General features: G+C 42.9%; 1 protein-coding gene across 6 annotated transcripts in view; it reads right to left on the bottom strand.

The window, feature by feature from the left end:
• Positions 1-17,656, bottom strand: part of MTSS1 (MTSS I-BAR domain containing 1) — a 451,322-nt gene that overhangs the window by 94,245 nt on the left and 339,421 nt on the right. For all 6 annotated transcript variants that reach the window (XM_069220729.1, XM_069220724.1, XM_069220725.1 and 3 more), the window contains exon 6: positions 15,243-15,317. In XM_069220729.1, the coding sequence (XP_069076830.1) occupies positions 15,243-15,317 (75 nt within the window). The remainder of the gene's footprint in view (positions 1-15,242; positions 15,318-17,656) is intronic.

A 17,656-nucleotide genomic window follows, 5' to 3' on the forward strand; every position in this document is an offset into this window, starting at 1 on the left:
TAGCAAGTAAGAGTACGCTCCCAGTTTTCGGGACAACTTGAATCACATTTCACACAACATTTAGACCCAGCCTCTCCCCAGGAGGATAGAAGCAAAGAGCAAAGTCCAGGAGGTAGTGATGACCAGCCACATGTTTCATCAGCAACAGAACATTTGTGGCAGAAAAGAGACACAAAAGACAGGAAAGGTAGTTAGGGAACAAATGTCTATCTGACAGCAAAGCGATGCAGATGATGCTAGGTGGAGTAACTATGTGGACACGGCTGCTAGTAGGCTTGATGGCCAGTAGCCCAAGAAAGATAGGACTGAAGGTAGTCTACCACCTTGGGAGAAGGGGAACTTTTCACCAGAAAGTGTTCAAAAATGGTTACTGAGACGTGAGAGTAGGAGACATGCAAAGGAAATGAGGAGAGACGGATATCACAGTGCCTTTTCAGAACAAATTCAGGTAGGCTTTGGGAGAATAACAAATAGTATAGCGGCTATACACAAGCATGTGGATAGTATGGGTGAACTGCTTCAACCCCAAAAGCTAGACACCTTACCTAAGATGTTGGTATTCATGAAAGTCCCCTTATTGATGTGGATCACACAAAAAATGCAAGGGGATTGCCTTATCGTATTGATATTAGAGAGGGAGAACAGGAGATGTTTTCCAGAGTTAGGAAAACTCGAGCGATAGACCTTGAGCGGTCTCAGTTTCGGAGAACACATGGCCGGCCAGACCCTAGGATGGGATCTTGTGAGGCTGTAGGAGGATTAATACTATATGATAAACCAGCACAACAGATGAGGTTACAATGAGTTCTGCACATCACAGATCTCACATCTACTGAGATAGTTGCTTATGGAGGGAATAGCTGGTACAGTGTTGTGCCATATGTAAATAATTTAGGAGATCGGACTGAATGGTTAGCTTCACAGATGAGTCCATGGTCACAAGAAGAGGAGTGCTTTGAGCCACACAATAGGTGAGTGCTGAGTATTGCATTCTCTAGGGTGAGTGAGATCTTGACTGTGATTATCCCTATACTTGGAAATGTTTACGCGTGTGGCAGAAATATCCTAGCCAGAACAATCCCCAGCATTCTACCACACTCTTACATCAGATCCCTCTGAAACTGAAGGGACCTAGGGCACCTCATTATGTTCCTTGGCCACAAACGGACAAGGAAAATGTTAGCAAATTGTTACTGCCACTTACAGCTGGAGCAAGGAATCGATTAGGATTTGGAAAAGTAAACTGCAGGCATCATCTTGGCAGTAGGGGACATAAAGAGTCTGCTTAGATCTCTTATAGGAGATGAACAGACACTGTTATTCAAAAGGATGGGGTGAGAAAAGTTGCCCTCACTGAGACTAGATATGATGGGTCTCCATTTACTTTGGAAAGGACAGTGGTTTATGATCAGCTGAGGAAAATGTATCCTGATAGGCCAGACACTGGATCTCTCATGGCTCAGTCAATGCAGCCCAATGAAGGTCCTGCTCAGTTCCGTATTAGGATGAAAGAGAAGTGGACCCAAGAAGTAGGTGAGGGTTGGGAGGTAACAGGATGAAATATTATATTATTTTATAATGTAATGGAAAAAGGGTTACCCTCTGATGTACAGGAGAGCCTAGATCAGGCTTCTCCAACGAGTTGCTAGTGAGCTACAAATATCTCTCCAGCCACCTGGAAGTAGCTTTCCAGTGTGCATCCATGCCTGCTAAATTTGAAGATTGTGTGGTTGAAATAATGTATGTATCCCACAATTTAAAACTGTGTATATGAGATGATATTTCAAGTTGATATTTGAGTGATAAATCATGCAATATTGCTATTACCTTGGTGCCAGGTGCACTGCAGTGATGGCAGTCATGTGTTACCAGTGCAGCAGCATTCCAAATTGAAAACACCTTTTTACATTACACCTGGCAGCCCTGCTTGATGCACTGAAGTGATCCCTGCTGGTAATACTGCATGGGGTGACTACTAATGTAATCTTGTCTAACATTAATTACTATTACAAGACTAATAATATTAGTAGCTCAGAATTATTTTCATTGAACATAAGTAGCTCTTGTTACAGATATGTTGTAGACCCCTGGCCTACATAATATAGTGGCATTAGAAGCTTAGCCCTGGACAGAGATACAGGCACATGCGGTCCATTTTTGTAAAAAAAAACTGGAGCGAGAAAGCACGAAACAGGAGGTGATAGACAAAGCAGCAGCTAAGTTAGTGTATCAAAAGTTGAAAAAAAAATGAGCAGTGGAAGGAGCTGTAGTAGCATCCACCACTCAGATGACTAAGGTCTGTGGGATCATTCCAGGGACCACTCAACAACAGTATCCACAGCAACAGGATGATGTAAGGACACAGGGAAGTAGAGGAGGACGAGGAGGACTAGGAAGAGGTAGGATAGGTCATCAGAGATGTGGCCGTTTTATTAGAGACTGCAGAACTAAGAGATGGGATGAGCAAAATGGAAGGACAGCAGTCTACAATCAGCCAGGAAATGCAGCAGTACAACCACAGTCAAACCTGTAAATATTATATGTGCCTCAGGCGCCACCACAAAATGTGCAGCAACCAGCAATGCCTCAAGCACAACAGGTACTGCCACAGCAAAAATATCAAGAACCCCCAATGGTGACTCCACCTCAAAGTGGACAGAGAAGTGTATTGTGAGGGGAGGAAATCCCTTCCAGACGAATTATGTGGGAGGGTATACACAATAAAGGTGCTGTCCAGTATTATCAGTAACACACAACCCAGATGAGGAAATAATAATAAGTATGCATTCCTCATAGCTACAGGAGCAACATGATCTTGTATCAGAAAGGGAGACCTTCCATTTTCTAATAAATCAATGGACACACAAGGATTCTCAGGGACAGTAATGAGGTTTATGATAGATAATACAGTATGGGTCAAACACAAACAATGTAGGCAAAATGCATATTGCCCCACTATGTCTTAATGTCAAGCAGACTGTTGCCCTGCCAAAGAACACCACATTATAAAAATGTATTAGAAGGGTTAAAAAGGAAGATCAGATAAACTAAAAACAAAAGCAGCAAGGCGCCAAATTGACTGTGCCAAAATTAAACACTTCTGATGACAGTACCCAAAATACTTTTTAGATGAGTTTTATTTAAGGTATAGGAGGCCAGAGTAAATTCTGCTGACCACTCAGACAGACATCAGATGCATTAACCTTCAGGATTGGATTATACCATCCCACCTGAAGAGAATACTACCATCCACAGCGGTATCACTATTAGACATCAACATAATGGAGACATCAGCAAAGGTATCAGAAGCTCTTAAGAACTGAAGAGGAACCTTTGAAAAGATCTGCGATATCTTCAAGTCTGGTATCATTGTTTTGATCTAGATAAGTAACTGTAAAGGATGACTGAGCTAAGCAAATGTCTCAACAGTCAGCGAGTGATCAATCACAGCAGATCCCTGAATTAGTTAGCTATCTTTATAATGATCAGATTGTTGCCCTCTCCAATGGCACTGACCCCAGCACAGCACCAACACCAGCACTATCTAATAATGCATTAAAAGGAGAAATCCCTGAACACCAAGTATTGACTGCACATTACCTTTAGGTCCCCAGAAAATATACATCAACATGCTGTTCTGCCTTCCTACTTATCTCGTATAAGAGCTTACAGAACATCTCTGGAATGCACTTCTGAGTTCAAAGAAGACCTTTATTGTTAATTCTTCCCCACCCACAAGTTCTTGAGAGACGAACTAATAGATTTCAAGCACACGTTCAAAAGAGTAAAAGTAGTAACAGCAATGAAAACAAAATATATCACAGTACTTCTCAGTTGCAATGTACACAGCAGGTTATATATAAGATATTGAATGCAAAGCGTAAAAATAAAATTAATCACCGTGTGAGACCTATGTACAGCTTCATCTTTCTGGGGTCTGCAAGTTGATGACTCCGGTCAACTGCGAGAAAGAGATTATCTACCCACACGGGAGACTGGCAACTGGCGCAAAGTTCCAGCCTGAAGTCAAGCAGATTCAAATCTAAATCTCTGAAGCCCAGAGTCATCCTTACAAAAGCGTGCCCCCTCCTCTCAGACTCGGGAAAACTACGCAAGCCTTTGGAGACTGGCCAGATCTCCTAGACTTCTCCTCCTCCCAAGCCTTAGCAGAAAGGAAAACACCAAATGTACTCTCTCTTATCAGGTCTAGTCTGGTATGAAGAAAACAGCTTGGTTCATCTTGTGGAAAAACATAGCTTGGAAAAATACAGCTTGGATTCTCAACTGCAATGTCTAACTCCACGTTAAAGGCAATAGGCAGCTAACCTAAATATCAAATGTAATGTCTAATGTCATGTCAAAGCCAATAGGCAGCTGATCTGAATACAAAATGTGATGTCTAATATCATGTCAAAGCCAATAGGCAGCTAAGCTGAATACAAAATGTAATGGCTAATGCAATGTCAAAGCCAATAGGCAGCGAAAATGAATACAGAAAGTAATGGCTAATGCAATGTCAAAGCCAATAGGTGGCTAAACTGAATACAGAAAGTAATGGCTAATGCCATGTCAAAGCCAATAGGCGGCTAAACTGAACAAAACATATAATGTGCTACTGGTGAACATTGAGCAACTAATATGTGCAGTGGTGAAACACAAAGTCATTGGTCAAACACAATTAATAGCATCACACATGACTGCACCCCCTCAGGATTGCAGAGCTAGAAGAATTAATACCTCAAAACACACAGATAGAGGAAGAATTCTTGGATAGTATAAGTAGGGGTATAGATAACTATCTTGAGGGTGATTTTGAGCAGGACTTTGATACAACTGGGATAGAGGAGTTTTTAAAACGGGTAATAATGAAAATGTCACTTACCCAGTGTACATCTGTTCGTGGCATCAGTCGCAGTAGATTCGCATGTTCTGCAATAGCTCGCCATCTGGTGTTGGGCCGGAGTGTTACAAGTTGTTTTTGTTCGAAGAAGTCTTTCGAGTCACGGGACCGAGTGACTCCTCCTTTTGTCTCCATTGTGCATGGGCGTCGACTCTATCCTCGATTATTTTTCCCCGCAGAGGGTGAGGTAGGAGTTGAATTGTAGTAATAGTGCCCATGCAATGGAGTGACTAAGTATGCACCTATTTAAGGTTGAGATGATACATATATAAATAATTGAAGGTAACTTCCAAACTGCTACAGGCTCCCGGGGAGGCGGGTGGGCACATGCGAATCTACTGCGACTGATGCCACGAACAGATGTACACTGGGTAAGTGACATTTTCAGTTCGATGGCATCTGTCGCTGTAGATACGCATGTTCTGCATAGACTAGTAAGCAGTTATTTCCCCAAAAGCGGTGGATCAGCCTGTAGGAGTGGAAGTAGTCTGAAATAATGTCCTTAATACGGCTTGACCTACTGTGGCTTGTTGTGCGGATAACACGTCTACACAGTAGTGCTTGGTGAATGTGTGAGGCGTAGACCATGTGGCTGCCTTACATATTTCTTGCATTGGGATGTTTCCTAGAAAGGCCATGGTAGCACCTTTCTTTCTGGTTGAGTGTGCCCTTGGTGTAATGGGCAGCTGTCGTTTAGCTTTAAGGTAGCAGATTTGGATGCATTTAACTATCCATCTGGCTATACCTTGTTTTGAAATTGGGTTTCCTGCGTGAGGTTTTTGAAATGCAATAAAGAGTTGTTTAGTCTTTCTGATGTTTTTTGTTCTGTCAATGTAATACATTAATGCTCTTTTGACATCTAATGTATGTAGTGCCCTTTCAGCTACGGTATCTGGCTGTGGAAAGAACACTGGAAGTTCCACTGTTTGATTTAGATGGAACGGTGAAATAACCTTTGGCAAAAATTTAGGATTGGTTCTTAGGACGACTTTATTTTTGTGTAGTTGTATAAAAGGTTCCTGTATAGTAAACGCCTGAATCTCGCTTACTCTTCTTAGGGAAGTAATGGCGATGAGAAATGCCACCTTCCAGGTTAGGAACTGTATGTCGCAGGAGTGCATGGGTTCAAAAGGTGGACCCATAAGTCTAGTTAGGACAACATTTAGGTTCCATGAAGGAACAGGTGGTGTTCTTGGTGGTATAATTCTCCTAAGGCCCTCCATGAATGCTTTAATGACTGGTATCCTATATAGGGAAGTTGAATAGGTAGTTTGCAGGTATGCAGATATTGCTGCAAGGTGAATCTTAATGGAAGAGAAAGCTAGGTTAGATTTTTGTAAGTGAAGCAAGTAACCCACTACCTGTTCTGGAGTTGTGTGTAATGGTTGTATTTGATTAATATGGCAGTAGCAAACAAACCTCTTCCATTTACTTGCATAGCAGTGCCTGGTGGATGGCCTTCTGGCTTGTTTTATGACTTCCATACATTCTTGGGTAAGTTGTAAGTGCCCGAATTCTAGGATTTCAGGAGCCAGATTGCTAGATTCAGCGATGCTGGATCTGGGTGCCTGATCTTTTGGTTGTGCTGTGTCAACAGATCTGGCCTGTTGGGCAATTTGATGCAGGGTACCACTGATAGGTCTAGCAGCGTTGTGTACCAGGGTTGCCTTGCCCAAGTTGGTGCTATCAATATGAGTTTGAGTTTGCTTTGACTGAGTTTGTTTACCAGGTAAGGAAGGAGAGGGAGAGGAGGAAAAGCGTAAGCAAATATCCCTGACCAGTTCATCCATAGGGCATTGCCTTGGGATTGTTTGTGTGGGTATCTGGATGCGAAGTTTTGGCATTTTGAGTTCTCCCTTGTTGCAAACAAGTCTATCTGAGGTGTTCCCCAGAGTTTGAAATAAGTGTTCAGAATTTGGGGGTGAATTTCCCATTCGTGGACCTGTTGGTGATCTCGAGAGAGATTGTCTGCGAGTTGATTTTGTATCCCTGGTATAAACTGTGCAATTAGGCGAATTTGGTTGTGAATTGCCCAATGCCAAATTTTTTGTGCTAGCAGGCTTAACTGCGTGGAGTGCGTCCCCCCCTGCTTGTTTAGATAATACATTGTTGTCATGTTGTCTGTTTTGACAAGAATGTATTTGTGAACTATTATTGGTTGGAAAGCTTTTAGTGCTTGAAAAACTGCTAGAAGTTCTAGGTGATTGATATGCAGTTTTGTTTGATGTACGTTCCATTGTCCTTGTATGCTGTGTTGATCGAGGTGTGCTCCCCACCCTGTCATGGAAGCATCTGTTGTTATTACGTATTGTGGCACTGGGTCTTGGAAAGGCCGCCCCTTGTTTAAATTTATGTTGTTCCACCACAGAAGCGAGAGGTAAGTTTGGCGGTCTATTAACACCAGATCTAGAAGGTGACCCTGTGCTTGAGACCACTGTGATGCTAGGCATTGTTGTAGGGGCCTCATGTGCAGTCTTGCGTTTGGGACAATGGCTATGCATGATGACATCATGCCTAGGAGTTGTAATACCATCTTTGCTTGTATGTTTTGTGTTGGATACATGCGTTGTATGATGGTGTTGAAATTTTGAATTCTTTGTGGACTTGGAGTGGCTACTCCTTTTGATGTGTCTATTATGGCTCCTAGGTATTGTTGTACCTTGCGTGGCAGAATTTTGGATTTTGTGAAATTGACGGTGAACCCTAGTTTGAAGAGGGTTTGTATGATATGATTTGTGTGATTTGAGCACTCTATTAACGAATGGGCCTTGATTAGCCAGTCGTCTAGATATGGGAACACATGTATTTGCTGCCTTCTTATGTGTGCTGCGACTACCGCTAGACATTTGGTAAAGACTCTTGGTGCGGTTGTTAATCCGAAAGGCAGTACCTTGAATTGGTAATGTATTCCTTTGAATACAAACCTTAGGTATTTCCTGTGCGATGGGTGTATTGGTATATGGAAATAAGCATCCTTGAGGTCTAAAGTGGCCATGTAATCGTGCAGCTTTAGCAATGGCAATACTTCTTGTAGTGTGACCATGTGGAAGTGGTCTGATTTGATGAAAGTGTTCACTACTCTGAGGTCTAGGATTGGTCTCAGTGTTTTGTCCTTCTTTGGTATCAGAAAGTACAGTGAGTAAACTCCTGTGTTTATTTGTGTGTTTGGCACTAATTCGATTGCATTCTTTTGCAATAGTGCCTGCACTTATATCTCCAGGAGATTGGAATGGTGTGTTGTTAAATTTTGTGCTTTTGGTGGTATGTTTGGAGGGAATTGTAGAAATTCTATGCAATAACCATGTTGGATAATTGCTAGAACCCAAGTGTCTGTAGTGATTTTCTCCCATGCTCTGTAATAATGACCTATTCGTCCCCCCACTGGTGTTGTGTGGAGGGGGTGAGTGACATGTGAGTCACTGTTTAGTAGTAGGGGTTTTGGGGCTTTGGAATCTTCCTCTATTTCTAGGGAATTGCCCTCCTCTATATTGTCCCCGAAAACCTCCTCTATACTGTCCTTGGTAACTGGACGGTGTGGCTTGTGAGGTGCTGGCTTGTGTGCTTTGACCCCGAAACCCCCCTCGAAAGGGCGTTTTACGGAATGAGCTGTAATTCCCTCTGCTCTGCGGGGAGTAGAGTGCGCCCATGGCTTTGGCAGTGTCCGTATCTTTTTTGAGTTTCTCAATCGCTGTGTCCACTTCTGGACCGAACAGTTCTTTTTCATTAAAAGGCATATTGAGAACTGCTTGTTGAATCTCTGGTTTAAATCCAGACGTTCGGAGCCATGCATGCCTTCTGATAGTTACAGATGTATTAATTGTCCGTGCAGCTGTATCTGCAGTGTCCATGGAGGAGCGGATCTGGTTGTTGGAGATGGCCTGTCCCTCCTCAACCACTTGTTTTGCCCTATTTTGTAAGTCCTTGGGCAGATGTTCAATGAGATGTTGCATCTCGTCCCAGTGGGCTCTGTCATAGCGCGCAAGTAGTGCCTGGGAGTTCGCGATGCGCCACTGGTTTGCAGCTTGTGCTGCGACTCTTTTACCAGCTGCATCAAACTTGCGGCTTTCTTTATCTGGGGGTGGTGCATCTCCAGATGTGTGCGAGTTGGCCCTTTTCCTAGCTGCTCCTACAACGACAGAGTCTGGTGGCAGCTGTGTAGTGATGAAAACCGGGTCCGTAGGAGGCGGCTTATACTTTTTTTCTACCCTTGGTGTGATTGCCCTACTTTTAACCGGCTCCTTAAAGATGTCTTTTGCGTGGCGGAGCATACCAGGGAGCATAGGCAGGCTTTGGTATGAGCTGTGGGTGGAGGAGAGTGTGTTGAATAAGAAATCATCCTCGACCTGTTCTGAGTGGAGGCTTACGTGGTGAAATTGTGCTGCTCTAGCCACCACTTGAGAGTACGCGGTGCTGTCTTCTGGTGGAGATGGCTTCGCAGGGTATGCCTCCGGACTGTTATCTGACACTGGGGCGTCGTATAGGTCCCATGCGTCCTGATCTTGGTCACCCTGGCTCATGGTGGTGTGAGCTGGGGAGTGTGATGGAGTTTGTGCTGGTGAAACGTCAATCACGGGCGGAGGTGAGGGTGGTGGTGTAACTCTTTTCACCACTTTTGGTTGTGGTGTTTGTTCCGTGTGTAACTCCAACCTCCTCTTTCTCCTAATGGGGGGAAGGGTGCTTATTTTTCCTGTCCCCTGCTGAATGAAGATACGCTTTTGCGTATGGTCCACATCAGTTGCTTGTAGCTCTTCCTCAAACCTATGCTTCTGCATTTGGGAGGTTAGCGAGTGCTCTTCTGTATAAGAGCCTGAAGCTGGCTCGCTTGCAGTTTGTTTCGGCATCGAAACTTTGTCTGCGTGTTTTTTCGGCTCCGAGGTGACTTTTTTCCTTTTCGGGGCCGAAACCTCTCGGCGTCGATCTGTTTCTGTGCCGCTGTCTCGGCGTGGAGCCGTGTCCACACCGGCATCTCGGTGTCGAGGCTTGTCTCCAGCACTTTCTCGGTCCCGAGAAGGCTGCGTGCTGGTGTCTCGACCGGAGTCGGACGATCTCGGCACTGTTTGGGCCTTTTTCGGTGCCGATGGTCGGTCACCGAATTTATGGGTCGAGCCATGGCCTGGTGGCAGTGGCGTCCCCTGGGCCTTGTAAATCTTCCTCTGTGTGGTTTTCGACGTCTTACTCACGGTTTGTGTATCGTCGAATCCTTCGGAGTCGGAGTCTTGGATCGAGAAGGTACCTTCCTCTTCCTGTTCCTCGAACTCCCGGTGGGCTGTCGGTGCGGACGCCATCTGAAGTCTTCTGGCTCGACGGTCTCGGAGTGTTTTTCGGGACCGGAACGCACGACAGGCCTCGCAGGTGTCTTCGCTGTGCTCAGGTGACAGGCACAGGTTGCAGACCAAGTGTTGGTCTGTGTAGGGGTATTTATTGTGGCATTTGGGGCAGAAACGAAACGGGGTCCGTTCCATCGGCGTTCTTCAGCACGCGGTCGGGCCGACCAGGCCCCGACGGAGGATCGAAAAAACTACCCCGAAGGGCACCGGAGCTGTTCGATCTTCGATGCGGTGTTGAATGGAAGTACGCCGATCCCGAACGCAACAATACCGACGAAAATCTTCCGAAATTAGCTAATTTTCCGTTCCGAAACTCGGAGCGACAGGAACACGTCCGAACCCGATGGCGGAAAAAAAACAATCGAGGATAGAGTCGACGCCCATGCGCAATGGAGACAAAAGGAGGAGTCACTCGGTCCCGTGACTCGAAAGACTTCTTCGAACAAAAACAACTTGTAACACTCCGGCCCAACACCAGATGGCGAGCTATTGCAGAACATGCGTATCTACAGCGACAGATGCCATCGAACATGTAATTTTGATACCACCAGAATAGAGGAGTTTGTTGCAAATTATACAAAGCCTGTTGCAGATGTTCAATGATTGGTGAGGTATCCTGCAGAGGAGCCAACGGATTAATGATGAGGAAAGAAAAATATGTGTTCACTGATCTACCCACCCTTGTGCCACCCTGAACTGGAACAGTGGCCATCCTAGCCACTAAGAAGTGGTTAGAAAGGACATTGAAAGGAGAGTTATTGATTTTAACAGTACTGATATGGCTACTCTTCAATAATTGCTTAAGGTTTCCTGTTGAAAGTTCAGATATAAGTGGATTTAGGGCAAATGAAAACAACTTATTGGGGTCTCAAATTTCTTTTATTGACAAAGGGTATTGTTGATTCTTACCTGCAAGGCCACACCTGAGCTACTGTTAGGGACATCAGATCATGTAACTAGCTTTCTTGAATTTCGTAAAGCTCTGTGCAGATGTCCCACTTTGGGTCTGTCTAACTACACTTACAATTTTCACCTCTTTGTTCATGACTCTGAAAGGTGTGCTCTTGTAGTCCTTACTGAGTAAGAGGTCTGGCAAAGGTATATGTACACACACACACACACACATACATACATATATATACACACACACACTTCTCTAATATCCTAAATACAAGTGCCAAAAACACCTTTTTAGGTGAAATACCACAGAGATCCATATTACAGCATATTTTAGAGCTAATGAAGGCTGCTAAGTTCTTTCCTAAATGGGTGTTCCAGAGAAAGGTACCCAACAATCACCAGGAAGTCCAACACATAACAAATAGCCAACAAGTTTACATTTGGATGTATGTCCTAAAAGGATCCCAAGTTCGACTGACTTTTCTTTGTGAACAATGTCTACTCCCACAAGCAGTCAAAACCAACATCAAGAAGCCATGGTTCCACCTTACCGACATCTCTCTGAATCCATCATCACACCAAACATCATAGACACTGTAAATAGAAGAATGGGGGGGGGGGAGATTGTCTTCATAGAAATACCCCCTTCATCTCTGCCTTTGGAAAATTATTTGGAAAAACAGCATGAATGTTATGCATTTTTGTTTTCTCTTATTTATTCTCTTAATGCCATCTTTTCTATTGTTGCTCTTCTATAGCAGCGTGTCTTTTAGTTCTAGCATTATACACCTGTGAAGAGAACTTTCTATTCATTCTAATGTATCTTAAAATGGTCAGACCAGATTATTAGATAATATGTGGTATCAAAATGTGCTAGACATAGGTTCAGAAAGTACCAATGAGCCTTGTTTCATTTGCTCTAATTCCTCATGCCACAGGATTAGACGGCTACATTCAACTAAAGAAGTACCCCCAAGAACAGCTTTATGTCTTTTGCATCTATACTTGTGTGGGATTAAGGCCCAAATGCAAATAACGCATGTGAGGGTAGTACGTTATTCTAGTCAATGCCACAAAATAGGACTCCTCAGCAGACGTTTTAAATATCCTTACAGATAGACTGGATATTAAGGATGAGATCATATGAATGAAGAAAGTAGGTAGTCCTACTACACTAGATTTTGGGTTTTTAGGTGTAACACACCCACCAATCGAGTGAAGTCGTTATTTGGTGAACCCTTTACCCCCAGATTGTGTTCATAGGCCAGGATTTAAAATCACTGGATCTGTTTTTGCCCATGAGAAATGGCTTTCTGGTATCATATTTTTCCTGTAGGCTCATGTCTTTATGAAATCCTACTGATGTTAGTCAGGATGCACTAAAGAAGTGTGTGTATCTGGAAAGAAAAAGTGCATTCTGCACTTGGATACATAGTACAGTAGGTCCTCAGACAGTCATGAGATTAACTTCTGTTTCTTAAAGTTTCAGAAGAAATGGCACCATTAATGTAGGACGCAATATTGGTTATAGAACCACAATAGATAACATCGACATCCAGGGGCGCACCCCTCCAGCCTTATGGACGACTATCTGCAGCATGGAGAGCTACTGTATGCCCAGTTACCACAAAACAGGGGAGCCGTCTGTTCAATCGTCTCCTTGCATGCCCGTTTTGCTAATTCCAAGAATTAACATCTCAGTTTTACATGAATACCCTATGAGCCGTCCAGGGACTTTATTATCATGGAAGAAAAAGAAGTGTGGAGTATTATGGTAATAATACTTGGAATTACATTTGTCAGGAGTATTGGTGGTTTAATGATGCACAGTTGTTCAGTGGAAACATCTACTGATTGTTCAGGCCAAGGCAACTGCTCAATGGCTGCAGATTACTCAATGGGAGTTGGTGAAGTGTATCAATACTACAAAGGGTGGACTCAATACTATAAAAAAGAGTTGTGTGATATGAGGATGATGATAATACGAGATTGCTATGTACTTGACCTTATGATGGCCATGGAAGAAAGGGTTTGCAACAAAATTGGAATGCCTTTTGTATTTATGTCCCAGTGAATGATGTAGACAATGGAACTTTGTCAGAGGCAATACAGACACTACGCGCTTTACATAAGAAGATCGTAAATGGAGGTGCCCTAGATAATTTGTTCAGTGGGTGGCTGTCATTGCTGCCGTCCTGGATGTTGTGATTGTTGGGAGCCTTGTTGGCAACTATTGTGGCTCTACTAACATTTTATTGTATCATTATTAATCGTAGCATATTGTAGAAGGATAGGTAAAAAGATGGGAGCGATGTTTCCAGTTAGAATAGTAGTAGTAGATTCTCAGGGCAATATATATATATATATATATATAAAAAAAATACATTTCCATTTTTGTCTTCCAGAATTTCACCATCGTTTTTAGGATCAGAGACATGTGCCAAATGTACTGCTTGGTGTAGGGCCTCCAAGCAGTAAATGTTCTTTTTTCTGACACACGATTGTCCTGCTAGTGTTAACAATGTATTTTTCTTGGGTCCGAACATTAACTACAGAAAAAAGGACTTTCGAGACATTATTGCTCTTGTTCTCTCTCATAGCAGTCATTCACCAGTCAACTTTACCTATTTCTGGTAACATGTTGATCAGTGGCTTAACAATAGACCCCACCGTTTGGGGGCCCCTGAGCTCCACGGGCCCCCTCTGGCACAGTGCATTGGCAGCGGGCCCCCGGCCTAAGAGCTCCTGACTGGGTCTGCAGCATAGAGCCTCCTGCTTCCCACCTCCATCTATCTTTCATGGGGTCCCCCTCAAGTTTCTCTACACCACTGATTTTGATCAAAGACAGGAGCAAATTCCCGGAAGGCTTCAACCTCCATGACATTTTAAAGTTTGAATCCGTTTAGTTAAAAATGTAGTTGAAGTTTCAATTAAGCTGGAGCATTTTTCTCCAGAAGCTTTCTTTGAAAAATGCTGTGGGCTTTCCACAACCGCTTCGGATTTCTTTGCTAACGTTTTTAGATGGTGTTTCAATGTTGAGGTACTAACGTGTGATGCCTAATTTGCTGAATTTTAGAGACCCTTGCCAACTCCTTCATAGCAATGAATAAGTGTTTACAAAACTGTCTACTGTTCAACTGTCCCACATGTAATCTTGCACTTGCAAGTGAACATAGTTGGTTTTGCAGTACATTCCCATTGCACGGAGGACAGCTTGTAGAACGTCTTGCTTGATCTTGGCACTACAACAAAATCCTTCTCTTACAGCAAGCATGACACATTTCCCCCTTATTAGTACCTCTTATGCTTTGACAGGGGAATGGATAAGTATTTATAGAGGAAATATAGTGATGGTGACTGCATAGGCTTTTTATGAGACTGCTGGAGGACAGGGAAGAGAATCTGAACTACAAGTTGATGCAAAGGAAGAGTCAGCACCAGGAAGCAGGGTCTGCAGTAGCTGGTGGAGGGTTTAGCGTGTTTGTGGTGACCGATAGCTAGTGATACTACTCATTACTGAGAGCTCAGCACCAACCTACAAATCCATGTGTAGGATGATTCTGTGCATCAGGAAAGTGGGGAGAAAGAGAAAGTATGACAGGCGAGCCCTGATCTTTTTAATTCAAAGGTAGGAAGGAGGCTCTGGCTAGTAGAAACAGAGCCTCTTCTAGTAAGTGGAAGAGTTATTTTTTTTGGAAGGAGAAAGTACATTGGAGGGGGAAGCAGGAGGCCAAGTGAGTTTTTACATAAGTGATTAAGAGACTGGTGGTCACTGAAGAAAACTGAGCGATTGTGGCATGAAAAACACTATTTTAATAAGCGGTGGAGTCCATGTTAATTATAGACTATGTAGGCAGTCACAGCCTTCCTCCGTCCCACTCCTTGGTCCACGAAGACTTGGCTGTTCATCTGTGCTAAGAAAGAGCTCTGTCCAATGCCCAGTGTGAAGTTGGGCCAGGGTAAGCAGGCGGTACAAGGTCATGCTTCCCATTTCATGAATGCCTTTAACAAGTTATAGGAAAGAGAACAGGGCCCAAATCAAATAACACCAATATTATACAAAGCAGAGCGAGATAAAAATTTGATTGTAAAAAGCACTCTGCTTCAAACGTTACCTTTCTTTGCCTTCTTCTGTAGCTTCAGCGTATCGGATGATTTCTTTTTAATCTCTTGTCGAGCTTTTTTATATTCTAAAAAATAAAAAGATTTATTAAGACAATAAGGACACAATAAAATACAACAGTTGACATAGGGTTGCGGTTTAAACATGAATGTCAATTAAGTTGCAACTTTCAAATGTCAAATAAGAGCATTTTGTGGAAACTATTACAATTCTATGTATTATGTGGTTTCATATGCCAAGGGTTCTGCAAATGAGCATCAACTGTAGAGCGGTCTATGCTCACTTAACCCCATGCCTCTAGATGAGCCAGGGTAAAGTGTGGTCAATTGCAAAGATTTGATATTTTTAGTGTGCAAAAATTTGAATTGGAAGCTCCTAGCAAAGAAAGTCATGTACTGGAATCTGTGTAAGAATATTATTCACCAAAGACAAGCTGCACTCACACAGCTGCCAAGCTATCCTAGATCACGAAAGGCTTTCAGCCAGTCCTAATTTCTTCTCTTGCATTACTTTGAATGGGACAAACTTGCAGCTTTGCAATCACACACAGATTCTGTCAGTGACTACACACCACCACACAAGACAATCTCATTCCGCACAGACACTATTCAGAAAATTGCCTGTCTTGCTTTTTTCTTTTTAATAAGCGTTTTTTGTTGTTTTGAGGTCAGAGACTAGATGTTCAGCAAGTAACACGAGGGAATGTGCTCCTGTACAGTCACCTGTGCACATCACTGACAATGGTGTCCTTTATTAGCCTCAAGAGTGTGGATTACACATTTCTCCATAGATTTTTGTTTTCTCTCGTCTCCATACTTCAGTTCTGCTTTTGTCTTCTGAACTATTTTGATTCACAAACAAAAGCAAAAACATTCCACAGTTTTCAAAGACAAGTGTTTAAATGCCATACTCTTGAAAAGTGTATAGCTCTGGCCTATAGAGAGCTTTAACTGTCTTAAAAAACTCCTGCAATTAAAAAAAAATAATCATAAATTAAAAAAACATCAATTTTTATATCAGTACAAAGAGAGGGGTTTAGTACTGTGTAGAGAAACTCAACTGTCTCCCACACATCATGCAATAAACAAATCACATTGCCATAGGAGTACCTGATACTAAAAGGAAATACGTTGTGAGTGGGCAGCCAATGGTTGAAGTACTCTGATCCTCTGCCCCACCCCAAATGCTGGAGTGAGCAGAAGAAAAATGTGAATGACAGACTAACAGACCAATGGATGAAGAAGGCTGACTAAAAGCCGGTAGGAGCAAGTATATTACACATATAGGTTTAGTAAACTCAAAAGGTTTTAGCTATCACCAGTCCTGAAAATAAATAAATATACATATAAGTAGGGGCTTTAAGTAAGCCCTTTTCATTTGTTGGTCAGTTCAACTGTCTTTGAGATTTTACTTGTTGCTTTCACCTACCACAGTATACAGCCAGGGCCAATGACTCAGCCCCCTTCTGTAATTTAGTTTCTTTCACTGTAAGTGACAGCATTTTACCTAATCACGTGCAAATTTTCATAAAAGAGGTATACTTCAGTGTCAAGGCTGATTGGTCAATACTCTACTTTGCCAATGCTGTTTACTCTCCATTCGTGTATTTGATGTCATCTCTGTTTAAGCTGTACCTTCAAGTTAATGTAATTCAAAGCCACTGATCTCCATCGCATTTTGGAATAACTTTCCCCTCTTGATAATGGGTTAGGAGGCTCTAGCAAAAATTGTCTTGCTATCCAGATCCCCTTATGGATTACAAAACATACACTACCCGATACCGGGGACAACCTTCCATGAGTTGGGCTGTCTCCTGTTAGAAATTAGGTTTCTGGCCATCAGAAAATGCACTCTGTACAAGCAGGAGCCACAATCCTAGTCAGGCTAAGTCAGATACACACTTTAAATTAAATTGTGCTCACCCTCTGGTAGCTTGGCACAGAGCAGGCAAGCCTAACTTAAGAGGCAATGTGTAAAATATTTGTGCAACACACACAGTCTAACACAATGAAAACCCCATAAAAGACCTCCACACTGGTTTAGAAAAATACAAAATATTTATCTGAGTAAAACAAGACCAAAACCGACAAAAATCCAAGTGAATCCTCTGACACCTAGAAACCTAATTTCGAACATTTACCTAATTTGGGCCGAAAGGAGAAAGAGTCCAGCTGGAGGTCTTAAAACTGACCAGAGAAAAGTGGCCTTAGCCTCCCAGACCTAGAACCTACCATATGGCGTCACAATTACATCATGCTGCAATATGGTGTTCTAAGAACTAAACTGGGAGACCTGCCTTTTGGAGGGTACCATCAAGATGGGTACACTGACAATCTGCCTGATACAGGGTCAAATACAACCCAACGATGTCCATGAGGTGGTCAAGCAGGTTGCCGTGGTCTGAAA

This window comes from Pleurodeles waltl, chromosome 2_2 (assembly GCF_031143425.1).
Source record: "Pleurodeles waltl isolate 20211129_DDA chromosome 2_2, aPleWal1.hap1.20221129, whole genome shotgun sequence".
NCBI classification, from domain to species: domain Eukaryota; kingdom Metazoa; phylum Chordata; class Amphibia; order Caudata; family Salamandridae; genus Pleurodeles; species Pleurodeles waltl.